We start from the raw sequence: 19,490 nt of genomic DNA on the forward strand, positions 1-19,490 counted from the left end.
GACCTGGAACTAATGCGATTTATGATACATCGACACCTCTTCCAGGTAGGGTGGTCCTATGGTGGTTCCCAGGACACAAATACCCAGGTGACAACAAAACAACCATTCGTCGTCGCGAGACATCCGGAATGTTTCCTTGAAGACCGTATTGATCCCTCTCAACGCGCAGCTTGTACAGCAAGCGGAATCTGGGACAGGAACTCAACGAGGGCTGTAAATCGCCCTTGACAGGAAGCATACAGTGAAACAATGCTCGATGTAAGCAAGCATTCGTTTAGTGGACACTTTTGTTTGATGTGACTTAGGGGACACGTTACAGGGACAAAAGTGTTTTTGCTCAAGCGCATACTCGGGACTGAAACCTTAGGAAGGTTATTCCTAGCCAAGGAATAGATCACCCAAAAATGTATATTGTTATCATTTAATAATGCTCAGGTTGCTCTAACCTTGTATGATTTCTATTTACATTCATTCATTCATTCATTCATTCATTCATTCATTCATTCATTCATTCATTCATTCATTCATTCATTCATTCATTCATTCATTCATTCATTCATTCATTCATTCATTCATTCATTCATTTCTACTTTCTAATTTTTATTTTACATAAATTTGTTCATTTTGCATCAATCTCTTGCATAATAAATACATGGTCCATATGACGTTTTCCACTTAAAATTGCGTTTGCACATAACCATATTTAAACTAGAAAATGTGGAAACCAATGAATTGAGTTTGAATATGTGCATGCAGGAATGACATTTCGTATGATTTCATTTTCGTTTTACTTAAAAGGCACATACATTTTAATTATTAATATTGTATATATACTTATTTACATTTACTAACACAAAATAAGATATTACAATATAAATAAATCTCTGAGCTGCTCTTTTCCTTTTAATGATGGCATGGAAAAAAAATCTCCAAAAAAACACTATAAAAGTGGCCCATATGACCTCAAATCTTCTGAAGTCATATAAGAACTCACTGAAAATCTCATTTGCACATGCACATATTTAAACTAGAGGGCATGTGGCATTTGCCGTCAATGACGTCAAGCCTGGCGCAATGCATCCTGACACACTAAATCTGAATATGTGCACGCACGAATGACATTTCACATTCATTCATTTAGCAAACATATTCAACATGATTCACAGGATTCATTCAGCAACAAGTAAATGCAGATTAAGAGCTATTGAGATCTATGGCTGGTTGCATAAACTGCTTAGACTAGTCTTAAAAGTATAATTTCTTTTCTTCAAGACTAACTTTAAGGCAGTTACATAAGAAGGTAGAGCAGTCTAATCTGAATAGGGAAAAGAAAGACTGATTACCTCTTCCAAACTAGCTCTTAAGACATAGTCTTAACACAGTGGCTAAGTTTATGCAACTTGCCCCTGGTCTGTTAATCACAAAGCTATTGTTTTACTTCAAAATACTTGGAATATATTCCGTGAGTCATACGGCCAACTTTAAGAGCTTTTAAAATGCTTTTTTGTCATTTATGCTTTTCCTGTATGGAAACCAGCTGCTTGAAGGCTCTTCAAAATACCTGGTACTTCCCCAGAAGAGAGAAAATCATATGGGTTTGCAATGACATGAGGGAGAGATTTTTGGTTGAACTGAGACTTTAACCTTCCAAGCTCCCTTCATTTCCCTCATCTCTCCATCTGAGCTAGTTTGAGGAGTGGTAGTGCAACTGATTCCATTTGAACCGACTCATTTCCCCCCAGCTGAGATCTCCACTCTCTGAGTACCAGCTTAGCTATTCCAATTTTCTAAGAAATCTATTACACTTCCATATTCGGTGTCCTTCTTATGATGATAATTCCAGGATGTTTTCCACTGGTCTCCCATCATTCCAGTCAAAGTAATATTGCTTTATTATCTCTAAGGTCACACTGAACCCTCTGTAAATGAAGAACTAGGGCAGAAACAGGATGAAAACCTTGAAAACTCCAGTGGCCTTTCATGATGGAGAACTCCGATAGCGACGCTCTAAGATGACTGGGTGGACAGGTTGTTAAGATCGAGTGAGGGGTGAAAGACAGGGCGAGGAAAAATCGATGAAGTGCATTAATTGATATACGTAAAGGACTAAGTGCTCGAGAGAGAGTCTGGGTCAATTGTCTCTTTGACTTTGATTAGTGAGAGGAACAATAGGAGACCCGTCCACCTGTTTGAGTGAGGGCTTATTGACAAGACAACAGATTTTCTGGGTGCCTTTCGGGAAGTCTGTCTGGTACACGACCTTTACGGTTTGCAGACATTAGTCATCAGCGATTTAAACAATGTTTTTCTTTCACTTGACTTTCCCCACTTGGTTTCAATCTTTCAGAAGCATGCTGGACTAAAGCAGAAGCACAGACTGAAGTGACATCACTTTCTACAGTACAAACGTCTGATAAAATAACCTTAAAAAAACGGAATCATACAGTACATTGTAAATAATGTTATCAAATTGGAGAATTTTAAACGCAGATGAATAAAAAAAATTGAAAATGAGATTTAAATTAAAATGTACATACTAGATAAGTGTTTTGAACATAATAGACAAGTACTTTAATAAAATGAACATATAAAACATTTGATTGTATAAAACGTTTTAAATGTCACTACGTGACATTTCCTGACTCACTCCTCTAAAACACTCTTAAGTGGCTCAACAATATTCAGATCTGGTGACTGTGCAGGCCACGGGAGATGTTCAACTTCACTTTCATGTTCATAATACCATTCTGTCACCAGTCCTGCTGTGTGTATTGGTGCATTATCATGCTGATACACGGCACCAGCTTCAGGGTACAATGTTTGAAGCATTGGGTGCACATGGTCCTCCAGAATGGTTCGGTAGTCTTTGGCAGTGACGCCCATCAAGCACAGTCGGGAATGCCATGATATTGCAGCACAAATCATCACTGTTCCACTCTGGGCAGCAACAGTCCAGATGTTACGCCTCTTTGGGGCTTCTCCACACCGTAACTCCCACAGATGTGGGAAAGACAGTGAAAGTGGACTCATCAGAGAGCAAAACATGTTTCACATTGTCCACAGCCCATGATTTGCACTGTTGGCACCAATGAAATTGGCATTTGGCATTGGCAGAGTGACCAAAGGTTTGGCTATGGCAGCCCTAACATTAATATTGACCCTATGGAGCTCCTGATGAACAGTTTAGGTGGAAACAGGAAAGTGCGCATTTAATTCTGCAGTGAGTTGGGAAGCTAGGGGTTTTATGCTTTTTAGATACAATCCGGGTTAGTACCTGCCTGGACATCCCTTTCAGCTTCCTCTTGTGTCGACAGTTACTCCTGTTGGATGTGGTTCATCCTACGTGGTGGTATGCCAACATTACCATGGATACTACAGCTCCTGATACACCACAGACTTGCTGTCCTGGTCACAGAGGAGCCAGTGAGATGCGCACTAACAATTTGTCCTCTTTTGAACTCTGATATGTCTCCCATTATATTGTGTAGACTGCAATATTTTATGTACAGCTGTGCTATTGCTCTGCTAAATCAACTTTCACACTCTGCTCTTATTGATGGAAAGTAAAATCAGTGAAGATTGGCCACGCATGTATAGACGTGAAACCTCTATATTGGCCAGTGTTTCAGTTTCATTTTCCAAATCTTGTTCTGTATACATGCGTTTGTGTAGAAACATTTGAAAAACATCTTAAAACCACCTGATTCACATACATTATGGGGTGTTGGATGTTGAATGGCATGGTATTTTTTGCAAGGCAGAAGATGCTCGAAAACATGTTCCAGATGAATGAATGTCTTAATGACATCTGTGTGCTATCAGGCTAGAGGCATCCAGTCCTCGAGCACAATTAGCACAAGTTTCCAGTAGTGTGCTAGCTGTTAATACACATAGAGCTGTCAGTGAGGTGAACCAGTAAATGTGCAATCTTAAAAAGACCGAACCATGAATAGAACATTAATGAACACTGAGAGACACTGTTGAGAGCCGCTAACAGCGTCTACTGAGACCTGTTTGCTCTTAACAAACATAGCAACCCAACTAAACCTATGACGGATCCATCACATCAGTCGAGCGAATGCGACTAGCCTGGGCGAACAATAATAGACCTGCTGAAGCTTTTAACCACAGTCCTTTCTACCCGACACGGTACTACTAATTTTCTAGAATCCACAAGAGCCCCTCCGCAGGAACAGTAATACAATACAAACTCCACCAAATGGGTCTGATTTGAATTACACTGCAAATCCATCTTCCAGCTTCCCCTCGTTGCCATGGACACAAACCATTTCCAGAGGTACACTTTGGTGTTTTTATCCCCCATGCCCCCTTCTTCCACTCTCTCCCTTTGGCTCGGCCATGTCGGTGGCTAGAGGCTAAAGAGCTCTTGGGGAATTGAATACAAAGCCACGACAACAACGAGAAGAATAAGATGCAGGTCAGAGCCGCCCCCCTTCCCCTCCCGAGCCAAAAAAACGAGTATGCATTTGGCAGTGGCTGTTCGTGAAAGCCATCACTCATGGCAACGGTGCGCGGCGCGTTTCCCTGAGGAGAGCGGCTACTGGCAAACCAAACGAGGAAGACGCGATGAAAGGCCCCAGCAACATGGGGTTACATATGTGTGTGTAACAAAACTGGGCCACACGCCTTTATAAGCTGTTTGAACTGTCGATGAACCCTGAAATATCAGATAAACTAACTCGAAAATTTTCTTTCAAATGAAAATGTATAATCTATCCATCTAAACTAACTCGAAAATGATCTTTCAAATGAAAATGTATAATCTATCTATCTATCTATCTATCTATCTATCTATCTATCTATCATCTCAATCCATATATATACACACAGTATACAATATATCCTTGTTTTTAATAATAATATATTTTAAATATATATTTATCTATAAAAAATATACACACACACACACACTATATATATAATTTTTGTATACAATACTTAATCATAAGCATACAGGGATAGTAAATATTATTTAGGATAATCAAATATAAATTAAATATAAATAAATATATATATGTATCCTATATAGTTATAGGATATAATTATTCAAATAAATAAATAAAACTGTGAATTACATTATATTACAAGAGAAATAATCATTATGTATTATGATGAATGTCATTTTGGCACATTTGAGCATAATGTGTTTAAAACATATGTATAAAAAAAACAATTTATCACAAATTGTCACTCAAATATCACTCTAACATCAAAGGGCACAAGGAGAAACAAAATGAGGTTTGCAAAAAAAAAAAAAAAAAAAAAAAAAAGACTTGTTTTTGTGATAAAAAGGTCAGAAGCTGAACATCTGCTCAACCAGCTTTAATATCACAGTGAAAACATGAGGCTGAGAATTGCGTCATCGCAACGGGAGAAATTGAGATACGTGCACATGTCCAAATATTAATTATATGGAGAAGGGTACTGTCTTGTCAACAAAAGAACATATTAACCAGTGAACAAAACCACAGGGTGTGCCAGTCATTATTCTGCATTATGTGTGCTGATAAAAGACGATAGATCCACGGGACACCCACTACAAAGGCTATCTGGATTTGCGAAACTGAAATAAACGAACACAAAAGGTTAAGAGCAACCGTTCCAGTAATTATAAATCATGTTATGGTGAGATGGGAGGGATGGGCGTCATTTTTTGAAGGCTCTTCGTGTTGGCTGTCATTGACGCGAGAGAAAGACAATGAAACTGATGCGAATGAAAGAATGGGATAGAAAAAAAAATTTCGCAAAATTTCCAAAGCAACAACAATATATAGCTCAAAACAGATATTGTCACCAAGCCGCACAAATTGAGGTATTATTCATGTCCATAACTCTAAGTATGAGCTACAGTAATACTGTAGTTCTAGAATAATAATATACGCTAAGGGGTTTAAAAATGAACCATGACTCGTGACACTCGCTCAAAGATCACCTCTCTGCTTTCCGTGCCGCTGGAGAGGAAGAGCGTACATCAAAATCAGAGAATAAAGCAAAACATGTCCAACTCTAGGTCAACCCACAGGCGCACACACATGTACATGAGGAGCAGTGCATTATGGGATTGCTGTTCTTCTCACTTCAAACTTTCCTCCTATAAAACAGTGATGTACAACCATATGTCTGTCTAACCTCATCCATCTGTACACTGACACCAGATCCAATTTCATTCTTCTCAACAGAGTTTCAACCTGATAAAACTGCCTGTAATTGGACATTACAAAGTGAGAAAAATGTTATCAAAATATCTGTGTGCAACTGAAGCAATTTGAGAGAAAAGTTTTAGAGGTTATAGAATTGAATCAATGGTTCTCACGTGTACATTCCTCTATTCAGCGACATTGCAGGACTGTTATTGAATTTACAGGTGCTGGTGATGCTTTTGATTCACTGAAAAGAATTGGCACAGGGTCGTTCATTCAAATCCCTAACCTTAAGTATTAAACCTAATGAATGATACCTCAAATTGTGCAGTTTGTTAAGGTGGTGGCATCTCTCCCTTTCTTCAGAAAATGTACAAATTTAGCTGACTGAATATTACCAATACACAATCTGTTCCAATTCTGGTACCAAAAAGACGCAATAATTACCCAAGAATTCAATGCAATAAAGCAATGATTTTAATAATCAACAAAGCACTCTGGTGTCTGAGATCTCAAAGAAAGCTCAATTATTTTTGATAGAAACCTTGTTAGTATGACCCTCCATCTCTGTACCGCTAATTATCCTGCTAATGCAGTAGTTCACAATCCATTTATGAGTTATACGTCATTGTTTTAGTATATTATGCCAAAACTGGAACTCATAAAATGTCACTTAAAAAAAAAAAATTTAACCAGTGGGAGTTAAACAATCACCATGCAACCTGAGTTAATATACTGCAACACTCCAAGCTGTACTTTAATAAAACAGACTCGACAGCCCTGAGCGGCGGAGAAACTCGTGTGCCGGCGAGTCTCAAGGTTGCCTTTTCACTGTCAAAGCAAAGAGTTTCCATCGAGCCTGCAAAGTCGCACCAGTCAGAGAGCCAGAAAGAGTGTGACCTGACAATGTTTTGTCAGACTCCTATGTATCATATCTTTTCATTCACACATCTGTCATCAAAGCACGGATACAGAGAGGCCGGGCAGGTGACGAGCTGGCTGAGGTCAAAGGTCAGGCTCTATGGTGCTCAGAAACAGAGTTTGTGCGCAACGAACACGTCGGCCATTAAATCCGCCGCTTTGCTTGATCTGCTGCTAATTGCACTGCGCAGCGACTGTCACAAGGTCATGTAAAGTCTGGGGATATGCCATTAATATGCAAACAAATGTCATTTTCCAATGGGTGCAGTAAAGGCTTGCACTAATTATTCCATCAATCCCAGATTTACATCTTAATTAAAGATTTTTATCTCAGTGAAGGTATGGCGACGGTGGAAAATAGAACGGATGGGAGTTTTTTTCTTCTCTCTGACGCGTTAAACTCGACAATGGTCTAGGAAGGCAGAACAAAGCGCTTTATCACCTCTGGATAACTTTATCTGCATCTATAGCCGCTGTCAAAAGCATGGAAATGCTACGACTGCTGACTCTGGATCCGATTTTCTTAACTGAACACTGTAACTGATGGAGTTTGGGCTCCTTGCCACTGTCGCCTTTGGTTTAGATGGGGTTTAAAAGACACATAAGGGATTTTCACACTTGAAATAATCAACCCTGGGTCATTGTAACCCCCGGGTAAACAGAATCCTGGGTTATCTTGCTTCACGTTTCACACTGCTCATAATTTACCAGGGGTTAACAATTAATCCTGGGTATTCATAAGCGAATGTTTCACACTGTACATTATTAAACCCTGACTTACCGTCCTTATTTGCGATGTCCGTGTCATTAATTGGACAACTACAGTGCACCACGTTTATTTTAAAAGCATCCTCATATTATACATTGTTGACTGTACTACTGTACTAAATTGAAACCTTATGTAGCCCCGCCCCTTTTCAGCACCACACTCATTGTGTTCTGTCTTCCAGTTTGTATTTCCACAGCATGAAGGTAAGACCTTACGGATTTATGAATGAACCGCTCGTTTTAAAATCTTCTCTGACATTTGTTATGACATCCACTTCAAACTTTACAATAACTTTCGTTAACTCTACAATAAGTAAATCCACTTCACCAGCTAATTACTCTTCGACGGCGATGCCATAGAAATATACAAAGCTACCGCAAAAACGGAAGTTCAAAAGACAAAAATCGAAAGATGGCTGCCTACCTTTAAAGGTAAGGTCTAGGTCTAATAAGGTAAGGAGGAAACAGTCTCTTCTAAAAAAGAGATTCTTCAGCACTAAACTCAGGTTTAAGTGCAGTGTGAAAAGAGCTATAATATTCATATCGATTTGACTGCACTGACACTATGAGATGAGAACAAAAGTTGAACTGAATTTAGCTGGATCGATTTTGTTTCATAATTGATGAATTTTGCAACATGGTTATTGAACTGAATCTGCACTGAACTGACTTCAGCTGAGTAACAGCATTATTGTCTTCTGTAGAGCTGCTTTTAGCTAAAATGAACTCGTTTCATAATTAATGAATTTTAGACAGTTATTGAACTGAACTGAATCAACACTGAACTGACTTGAGGTGAACAAGGACACTATTGTCTTCTGTAGAGCTTGGATTTGTCTCGTATTAATGAAGTTTGCATCACTGATTCTGTTATTTTCCTGTTTATCACTCAGAATCTGCTTTGAAACAATCTATTTTGTATAAAGCGCTAAGGAATAAAGTTGTCTTGACTTGGCTCCCGCTGTACAGATTTCACAGATGAAAAGAAAATGTTTTTCGTTTCTGTCGAATCTTCCGACGACAACCCGTACCCTGAGGCCTCAACGCCCCCGTGGCGCGATCTCGACCTGTCCGCGCGCACACACACACTTCTGTCAAAATCTTTCCCTTCTCTTTCCAGCAAACACTCCATAAATTAAAGAGCATGTTCACCGATCACACATGCTCTTTCTCCCCCGGCTCTAACTGAATGCAGCCCACTCTCTGACGGGAGTTCAGCAGAAAGCCCTGATGACAGCAGATAGGAGGTAAGCCAGCAATAGCCAGACACTTCCTGACGGCAGTAACCGGCCCCCATGACCAGCTGCTGCCTGGGGATCAACCGGAGGTAAAACACAGAAATGACGGGAGGGAAAAAAAGACTAGCGAACATGTGGGAAGGCCTGTCACCTGCCAAGTCCTGCATGAGGTAGTTGAAATGGCAGCCACCAGCGACGCTGCGCTCTGATTGGCTGGCTGGGCTCCAGAATTCCCTGAGGTGTCCTAAAGAGTTCATAAGTGAATCCCGAGCGGAAGGTGATGGAGTACAGACACGTTTGTAATGAACGCATAATGACTGTGAAAATATTTTAATGCTGTAATTCTACTTCAAAAACGTGCAATTATAAAATGTATAGGTGTGATGCACAATCTGATTGAATGAGTAATGTTTGAAGCTGCTAAAATATCACTACAATTATGGTTTTTAGTCTGTTAGTTGAGGTCATTATTGTTTGCATCTTAAAACACTCAAAAATACTTTTGAAATGCACAAAATTAGCTTATATACACTGTCAGTCTAATGTTTGAGGTCAGTAATATTATTTTTAAGGAAATTACTACTTTTATTCAGGGCATTAAAAGTAACATTTCAAATGTTACAAAAGATTTCTATTTCAAACAATGTTCTTCTGAAAAAAAAAAAAAAAAGAATCACGTTTTCCACCAAAAATATTAAGCAAAACAAATGTTGTCAACATTGATATTCGCTGATTCAGAATTCAGCTTTGCATCACAGGAATAAATTACATTTTAAATTATAATCAAATAGAAAACAGTTATTTTTAAACTGTAATAATATTTAGCAATATTACTGGTTTGTTTTTATTTTTGTTAAAAGAATTCAGCCTTTTCAAGCATAAAAGACTTCTTTCAAAAACATAGAAAAATCTTGCTGACCCTAAACTTGCATTAAACTATACAGTGTACTTTTAGGAAAATGAACTGCACTATATCTCAATACTAGTTTTACTTGATCTTAGTGCTGCGTTCGATACTATAGATCATACATTACTCTTAGATCGACTACAAAATTATACTGGTGTTCAAGGACAAGCACTAAGCTGGTTCAAATCATACCTATCTGACCGCTACCATTTTGTCTATTTAAATGGAGAAAAATCGATCATAACTCCAGTAAACTATGGAGTGCCGCAGGGATCTGTATTAGGCCCTCTGTTATTTTCAATATATATGATGCCACTTGGAAATATTATAAGGAAACATGGAATTAGTTTCCATTGTTATGCTGATGACACTCAAATATATATTTCAGCACGGCCGGATGAAAACGCTAAATTTTCCAAATTGACAGAGTGTGTTAAAGATATAAAAGATTGGATGACGCGTAATTTTCTTTTATTAAATCCAGACAAGACAGAGGTAATACTTATCGGTTCATAAAACCGCCCACAAAACCTCGCACAATACAACTTTAACATCATAGGATGTCCTGTTACTTTATCCTCTACAGTAAAAGACCTGGGCCCGTATTCATAAAGAATCTTAACGCAAAGAGTAGCTCCTATTGACAAAATTCTAAGAAAATTCTTAGAAATGTGGGCGTTTACTCTTAAAATTAAAGAAAAAATCCTAATATACTGGTATATAAATCATTCAATGGCCTAGGACCTCAATACATTGCAGATATGCTCACTGAATATAAACCCAACAGATCACTCAGATCATTAGGATCATATCGATCATATCAGCTAGAAATACCAAGGGTTCACTCTAAGCATGGCGAGTCCGCTTTTAGCTATTATGCTGGAACCAGCTTCCAGAAGAGATCAGATGTGCTCCTACAGTAGTCACATTCAAATCCAGACTCAAAACACTTCTGTTTAGCTATGCATTTACTGAATGAGCACTGTGCCGCTGTTCGTCCGACTGTACTGTACTGTATTTAATTTTATTTTTCTAAACTGTTTTAATTATTCTTATTTCTTTTTATTATTTTAATTTCTTCTATGTAAAGCACTTTGAATTGCCATTGTGTATGATATGTGCTATATAAATAAACTTGCCTTGCCTAGTAAAGAAAAAAGTTATTCAGAAAGCATCTTAACCCTTAAAAGAGGTCTTAAGGTCAAAATTGTTAGGAGCACGGATGAGGACTTTTAAGAGGCTTAAGAGTTTCTTTAGCAGAGGAGAAAATGGCAGAAAGACGAAGAGGGAGAAGAAATGTGTTGCAGACAATGAATAACAGTGAGTTAATAAGACGCTATAGATTAGATCGTGCAGGGATCATGTTTGTGACTGATCTTATTAGAGACACGCTAACATCTCCGACACAGCACAGAAATGCCATAGCGCCAGAAATGAAAGTAATCACTACATTACGATATTCGGCAACTGGGAAAATTCCATGTTTGATACATTAAAACCAACATTCAAACCACCAAATAGACATGCCAGCAATCAGTGTAATTGGAAAGAGTGGAACAATTTGTCATTCTAAGCCAATCAAATACCTTATAGGAAATTAACAGCATGGTAAATAAAATAAAAAGGATTTATATACACATATATAATGTGTGTGTGTGTGTGAGAACGGTCAAATAGGAAAAATTACGCATGTAATTTCAAAGTGAAGGCTTAGAATAGACCCTATACTTAAAATCACTTTTTTTTTCCTTCTTGGACAACCAACCAATCACAGTCTTCAAAAGATTGTGTCATACATAGCAACGGGGTCAGCCCCGCCTCCTTACTAAGATGAAAGTTTTTGGCTTTTCCTTACTCAGAGTTGCTCTCAGATCGGTCCCGAATCGCTTTTAAGCTAAGACTCCTACGTAAAAGTTTTTAAGCTAAATTAAGAGTTTTCTTAGAATCTTTATGAATACGGGCCCTGGGTGTTATACTCGATTGCAACCTGTCTTTTGAAAATCATATTTCATATGTTACAAAAACAGCCTTTTTCCACCTTAGAAACATTGCTAAGCTACGTAATATGCTATCAGTTTCTGATGCAGAAAAGTTAGTTCATGCATTCATGACCTCGAGACTGGATTACTGTAATGCTTTATTAGCTGGTTGTCCTGCATCCTCAATAAACAAGCTACAGTTAGTCCAAAATGCCGCCGCTAGAGTTCTTACGAGATCAAGAAAATATAATCATATAACACCGATTTTATCATCACTGCATTGGTTACCTATAAAGCTCCGTATTAATTATAAGATATTGCTACTGACTTATAAAGCCCTAAACGGCTTAGCTCCAGTCTATTTAACGGATCTTCTATCACCCTATAATCCATCGCGCTCTTTAAGATCACTAAATTCAAGGCTTTTGGTCATACCTAGGATATCCAGAACCACCAAAGGAGGGAGAGCATTTTCACATTTGGCTCCAAAACTCTGGAATAGTCTTCCTGATACTGTTCGTTGCTCAGACTCGCTCTCCCAGTTTAAAACTAGATTAAAGTCGCATCTCTTCAGCCAGGCATTCATATAATCCTACAGTTCAAACTACAATCCGGCCTCTAGCTCATAAATGCCAGAGGAGAACTGGCCCCCGACTGAGCCTGGGTTCTCCCAAGGTTTTTTTTCTCCATTAGGTCACCTGATGGAGTTTTAGGACACCATTAGGTCACTTGATGGAGTTTTTCGGTTCCTTGCCACTGTTGCCTTTGGCTGGCTCAGTTGGGGATATTTTGGGGATATTTAATTTAATTTGATCAATCAATAAATTCCTCTTGAAACAAACTTTGTTGTATTATTTTAATTTAATACTGTGAAGCTGCTTTGATACAATCTGTATTATGAAAAGCGCTATACAAATAAACTTGACTTGACTTGACTATATTGATTATCGTCCAATCAAATGCTCTCTCGTATGAGAATGTCAGTCCACAGCAACCGACCAACCAAACAGAAGGAAATCCTAGTTCACGGTGGTGACAAAACTAAAAGCCTACTGGCTAAAAAAAGGGAAACACACTTTATTAAAATCAACCCCAAACTTTCGGTTTCAAGAGGAACTATATCAGCACAGGACAGAAAACTGCGTATCAAGCGAATCCACAATCCATCTCTGATTACATTCAGACTTTTTTTTTTTTTTTAATGTCTGTAACACTTAACAATAAGGTTTTATTTGTTAACATTAGTTAATGTATTAACTAACATTACCTAACAATGAGCAATACATTTGTTACAGTATTTATTAATCTTTGTTAACATTATAATAAAAATACACCTGTTCATTGTTTGTTTGTGTTAGTTCACAGTGCATTAACTAATGTTAACAAATTAACTTTTGATTTTAATAATGCATTAGTAAAATGTTGAAATTAACATTAACTAAGGTTACTGATTTTTGTGGCTGATTTTTTGCCAAAGCTGGCATGATAATCATATCTTGTGTGTAATGCGTCACGATTTTCAAATCTTGTAGTGTGTGCAGGTTTGAGATTTGAAAGAAGAAAATGTGTGAAGATTCTCCTTATATGTGTGATGCAACCAGGTTTTAAAAACTCCTGTAGTCTGAGCCCGGCTTAAGACCATGTTAAGTAATGAAACCTTATTGTAAAGCGTTACCGAAGCGTCTCTTAAACATCAAGCTATTAGTATTTTTTGTCAATCAAGACACTCATATTAAGAATATTTGAGTGCACAGATGAACTGTTGTAGTCTATGTACTGTAACAGGAATGACAATGACTTACTTGTTATGTAGGACACACCAGCCGCAGTGAGGGTCTCCTGAGCCCAGACATGTCTTACAGCTGCTGTACTGAGAACAGCTCTCCACAGGCAGACGACTCACCTGTAACACACCAGAAACATTACACTCACACTCATCACAGACACAAATCACTTACACTCACTGACGTGGAAACTTCAAAATCTTTGATTTTTGGGAATAGAATGCATAAAATACCTAATTCCAGACAGATATCACTGAAATGGATGATATTAATAATAAATCATTCCATATTTGTATTAAATGTTATTTATTAAAATTTTTAATAGTTCATAAGATGTCAATTTGGGACCAAATGTTTTAAATAACAAAGAGAACTGGAACATTAAATCAATCTCAATCAACAATTTCACGGTGCTTGATGTATAAATATTTCTATATATTTTTGGGATATATTCTATATATTTTAGAATGCATAAAATATCTAACACCAGACATATATCACTAAGATAAGTGATATGTTTAATCAATAATGAAGGCTCTTTATTAACTTATTAAATAGTTCATAAGATGTCAATTTAGGACAAACAACATTAAATAACAAAAAAAGAACTGGAAAATTTAAATCAATTTCTTATTTACATTAATATATACAATAATAATCATAATAATTCATTTACATTTAGTAGACGCTTTTATCCAAATTCACATTTTAATACATAAAACAAATATATTAAATAAAATGAAACTAGTCATACACAGATCGTATTGCCCTAAACTGATGCCTTAACTATGATTTTACTGTGCCTGGTGCCGTCATATTTCTATTTAACAGCCAACCAATCAGGTTTAGCGGTCTGTCTCATGTGACCCATGCCTTGGCATTGGCTATAACCCCCACAGGCCCAATCTGAGCCTCCTGCATCCCTAGAACACAGTAGTTTCAGCAGTTCTCAACACATGCCTTCATTCAAACCTCTCGTCATTCATCTGAACCACGCAAACAAGTTCAGCTGTTTGTAAACCCTCAAACATTCAGGTTTTCCCTTACAGAAGAGGAAAGCGGAGAGGGTGTAATGCAGCCGAACAGCAGAGCATCAGCACTGTCAACTCATGCAGAGGAAAGAACATATTATAAAACAGCACAGGGGAAACTCATAAAAGAGCGTCATGTCCAGGGGACAGTCATAGAAGTGCTGCATACGCAAAGATTCGCATGGGAGAAACACCCTCGACAAGCAGGACAAGCGTATTAGAGAAATGAATCAGTGCATCCCTGCTCCCCAAAAACAGCAGCTTATATAAATGATGATGAGAGTTGGAGAGAGTGGGAGGTCTAGGACTGAAATAACATGAATATATTAAATCTAAAAGAGCGGTTTGTGGATCAAAGTTGGTGTGGGCTGTCACAGTCCCAATGATTGGCTTACTTAAGGTGCAGAAAAAAAGCCCAAACCCAAAAGCAGTTGTTTTTGAAAACCGCTTTTAGAAGCTCTAAAAATGCTCATTCCATGGAGTTGTAATCGCCTTTGATCGCTGGCAAGATTAGAGTTTTGAGTGATAAAAACAAGAGCCGCGGAAAAAACACACCCACCCAAAAGGGACACGGCTCGGCTTTCAAGTACAGAGTAGCTGATGGCTCTTCAGCTCTGCCTGTGAGTGTGTGTGTGTGTGTGTGTGTGTCTGTGTGTGTGTGTGTGTGTCTGTGTGTGTGTTGCGTCAGGACGGGTGGTTGGTGTAGTCTGTTGGCCCATGTTCATTTATTCCACCACAATATTATTCCATATCACATATTCAAAAAAGAAATATAAACCTGGAAATAATTTAGTAATCATTTAGAAAAATCATTTAAAAAAAGATGCATGCACACACATATACACACACAATATACTGTACTACTCCGCAGTCTTCAGTGTCACACGACCCTTCAGAAATCATTCTATTTTTTTCAAGACTCGTGACTAATAGAAAGTTCAAAAGAACAGCATTTATTAACATTAAAAATGTCTTTACGACACTTTTGATCAGATTAATGCATTCTTGCTGAATAAAAGTATTAATTTAAAATATATTATAATATATGTGTGTGTGTGTGTGTTATATACACACATGAAATTGATTTTTGTGCATGCTCAGTATATTCTGTCAGGAACGCCGCGGTTTGGACTGTCAGTGTTTGATGGATGAGTACAATGTTAGATAAATGAAAGGCTTCATATCTCTTTTTCTCCAATGAAATGGCTGCATTACCAGTGCAATTCGGAGAGCAGGATGGTAAATAATGACACCGCTCTGAAAACTTGGCATTCACAGACCTTTTACTGACACACATCGGAGGGCTCGGAGTGGCGGCGGGCCATTTGGTGAGCAAATATGCTCTCTCACCTAACTGTGTACCTGCTGCAAATGAAATATTCAAATCCAGAGACTCCAGCGGTCAGTGTAGGCTATGAATTATTGACTCTCTGCAATTCATTCACATTTCTTAATTCATGAAGTGCACAGAGCATTGTGTATCTACACACATATTCTGATTGGTGGAGTAATGTTCCTCGTGGAATGAGATAATCAGTGACGCCATTAGCCATTATTAAAAGTGATCTGATTACAACTCTAAGAACAGGTACAAACTACATTCAAATATAAAGAAATATAAAAATTCCATGGATTTTGAAGGTTCTTCATTGAACCATGATGCCAAGAATCAACCTCTACTTTTAAGAGTAAATAGGATCAACTTTGATTTCATGTTGACCAAAAGGCATTTGCTGCATAGAGGAACAGGAGTTATGTGTGAATTAAAAACAAACCAGTTTTCAGCTGATATCTGCTTTTCCCTCTCATAAGTAGCATCGTTTGACTCCACGCGATGAGAAGTGATCATTTGGAGTAAGTCATGAATGCTCAATCTCTCCAAGTAAAGCCCAGTGTTTTCAGATTAATACACCTGATCTATCCGTTCATGATCTCAGCATAAAGAAAAGTTTTTAATCAGCACGAGGCCTGATCAATCAATGCAAGGCCATCCGAAGCTTTAACGTGAAGAACATCCCTTCAGTTCTTAACACAAACATCGATGTCTGGAGTTCAACGGCGGAGCTTTAACACACGAGTGAGTCTTTTGTGGGAGTGTGACGGTGAAAGAGGGAGACACTATTAATCTAGTTCCACACTCGTGTTTACAGTGCCTCCCTGAGACTCTGGGAACCATCCAGAACGAAGCTGAACGGAGCAGCAACACTCCAGCTGATGGCTTGTGCTAATGTATATGGGTGTTACTTCAACTATAGACCTTTGCACCAGAGAAACAAGCTCACAATCTTTAGAATCGTGTCTTTGAACTTCTGTTTTTGCAGTAGCTCTGTATATTATTCTGTATATCATGCATGTCAAAGGATTACATGTCAAAACATGTCATTTCCACCACATTTCAAATGATGCATTTTGTTAGAGGTGGAAATTACATTTTATTTAAATGACTGAATAATAATAATTACTACTACTACTACTATTAGTATTATCATTTAAAATTCATAAAAATGCACAATATAAAATATTTCCATATTTTTGCAACAGCTGACCAAAGTACAGCTTGACTGGAAATAAGGCAAAATACAATTTATAATTGTTTTCTCTTTTTTTGTGTCATTTTTAATAACGTGTATGTGTTTTATTTATATTTATTAGGGCTGGGGGAATTAACTCGTTAATCTTTGCGATTAATTTGAGATGTTTAACAAAAAAAATAAAATAAAAACGCAATTAACGCAGCACTTTTTTTTTTTTTTGCCTCGTTTTAATGATTTCCTGCTATTGAAAAGGCCGAAAATATGCCGTCCCGCCCCTCCGTGTTCGGCTCTCCGTTCCATGTGTGTGTGTGTGTGTGTGTGTGTCTGTGTGTGCGTGTCGGCGCGCTGCGCTCTCTGCTCAATGTTCCGATCCGTGTTTGCGCTGCGTGTTCTGCTCTGTCGTTAACGGCCCAAACGCTCCAGTCTTGTGCCGATCACGCACTGGAAAAGCAAAGTCCGCTCAAATAACGTGAAATTTCTCAGTAGTAGACTTCTGTTTGCAATACCTACTAATCCCTACTGAGCTGGTATAGTCATGCTGGGAAATAATGGTAAAATGACCTGCTCTGATCACATGCTCTGGTAATAATAGCTTTGTAGGACTATATTTTATTTAGAAAATTAGTTTAAAAAAAAAAAAAAAAAAAAAAAAATCTGTTAAATTGATTATGTTGATTGCTTATTGAAAAATAATACTATGTTGATATTGATGTTTAATATTATTTTAATACAGGGTATTTTCTGTTCCTTTTTAATTTAATTATGTGATTCTAAGTTTAAATATTGATGATTACAAGCTTGGGGGAAACGCAATTAATTACAGCAAATTGTGCAATTAATTAGTTCTTTTTTTTTTTATCGATTCCCAGCCCTAATATAAATAAATATATATATATATATATATATATATATATATATATATATATATATATATATATATATATATATATATATATATATATATATATATTAAATACACAATTTTCACACAATAAATATTATTTCACACTTTATTTTGATAATGATAGCTTTAAAAGTTGTATTAACAGTATTAATAATTAATTAATATTTACAGATTGTCAATTTAAGATTGACAGTCTGGTACAATCATAAAACAATAAATCCTATACATTTGCTAAGATCAACATTTACTAATACATTATTAAAATCAATTTTATCAATATTATTTAATGGACCTCAGCAATGAATAGTTGTATTTTTATAATCTAACATTAACAGAGATTAATAAATACTGTTACAAATGCATTGCTTATTGTTAGTTAGTTAACGTTACCTATTGGGACCTTATTTTAAAGTGTTAATAAAAAATAAATAGAGAGAGAAAATATGTAAGTTTTAAGTTAAAAAAGGAGAAGTTGAAGAAACACTCATATATCTATATATATGCATGACATCATCGAGATGATGTCATCGCACACATCATTGAGCTGCTCAAGCGTAACGCTGGTGAAATTAATACCGCTATCTGCATGGCTAATTCCTGCCTACACTGCTTCATGATGCCTGAAGCACGGGCATATTTTATCATGTTATTTTTCTGAATCGCACTGATAAGGATTTAAAAATATCCCTATGCTGAAGCTTCGCCGAGCTCTCAAAGACAGTTATGTTTTCAGTGCGTCACTTCAACTAAGTCTTTCTCAAGGAAACACACACAAAAAAAATGGGGTCTTTCAAAAAATGCACAAAGACAACAAATTTCTTTTAGCAAGAAGAAGAAATGAGCATTGAAAAGAGAGGCTGAGGAGAGAAAGAGAAGAAAATGAAGACAGAGCTACAGCTGTACTGTACGTCTGTTCAGCTGCTGAGGAACTTCGATGTATCCTTCCTCTCCTCCGGCTGTATAATGGAGCATTATGGGAAGGGCTGTTATTCCGCTCGGCTCTGGATGGAAATACTTCCCCACTATTTCTTATTAGGGCCAAGCAGCTGGGGCTTCCATTCACAGTCGTGAACCGGCGTTTCATATTCTGTTTCCCCGTCTCGCAGATGTTAAAACAACATATCTGAGATTCCGGTTCGGGTCTTAAGACAAAAGCAGTGCGCACACACCCCCTCCTCACAAACGTGCCTTTATTCTGTCCTCGCCACAAAGGTTTTTGCTTTATGAAATAAATTAACAGCGAAGTGATAAAAACGAAGAACA

The 19,490-nt window shown here is 37.4% G+C and overlaps 1 protein-coding gene across 1 annotated transcript in view; it reads right to left on the reverse strand.

Annotated features, from left to right (window-relative positions):
* Positions 1–19,490, reverse strand: part of plxna3 (plexin A3) — a 179,726-nt gene that overhangs the window by 82,055 nt on the left and 78,181 nt on the right. Inside the window, exon 5 of the mRNA XM_082189123.1 lies at positions 13,777–13,877. Within this exon, the coding sequence (XP_082045249.1) occupies positions 13,777–13,877 (101 nt within the window). The remainder of the gene's footprint in view (positions 1–13,776; positions 13,878–19,490) is intronic.

Source organism: Leuciscus leuciscus, assembly GCF_965113295.1.
Source record: "Leuciscus leuciscus genome assembly, chromosome: 13".
NCBI classification, from domain to species: Eukaryota; Metazoa; Chordata; class Actinopteri; order Cypriniformes; family Leuciscidae; genus Leuciscus; species Leuciscus leuciscus.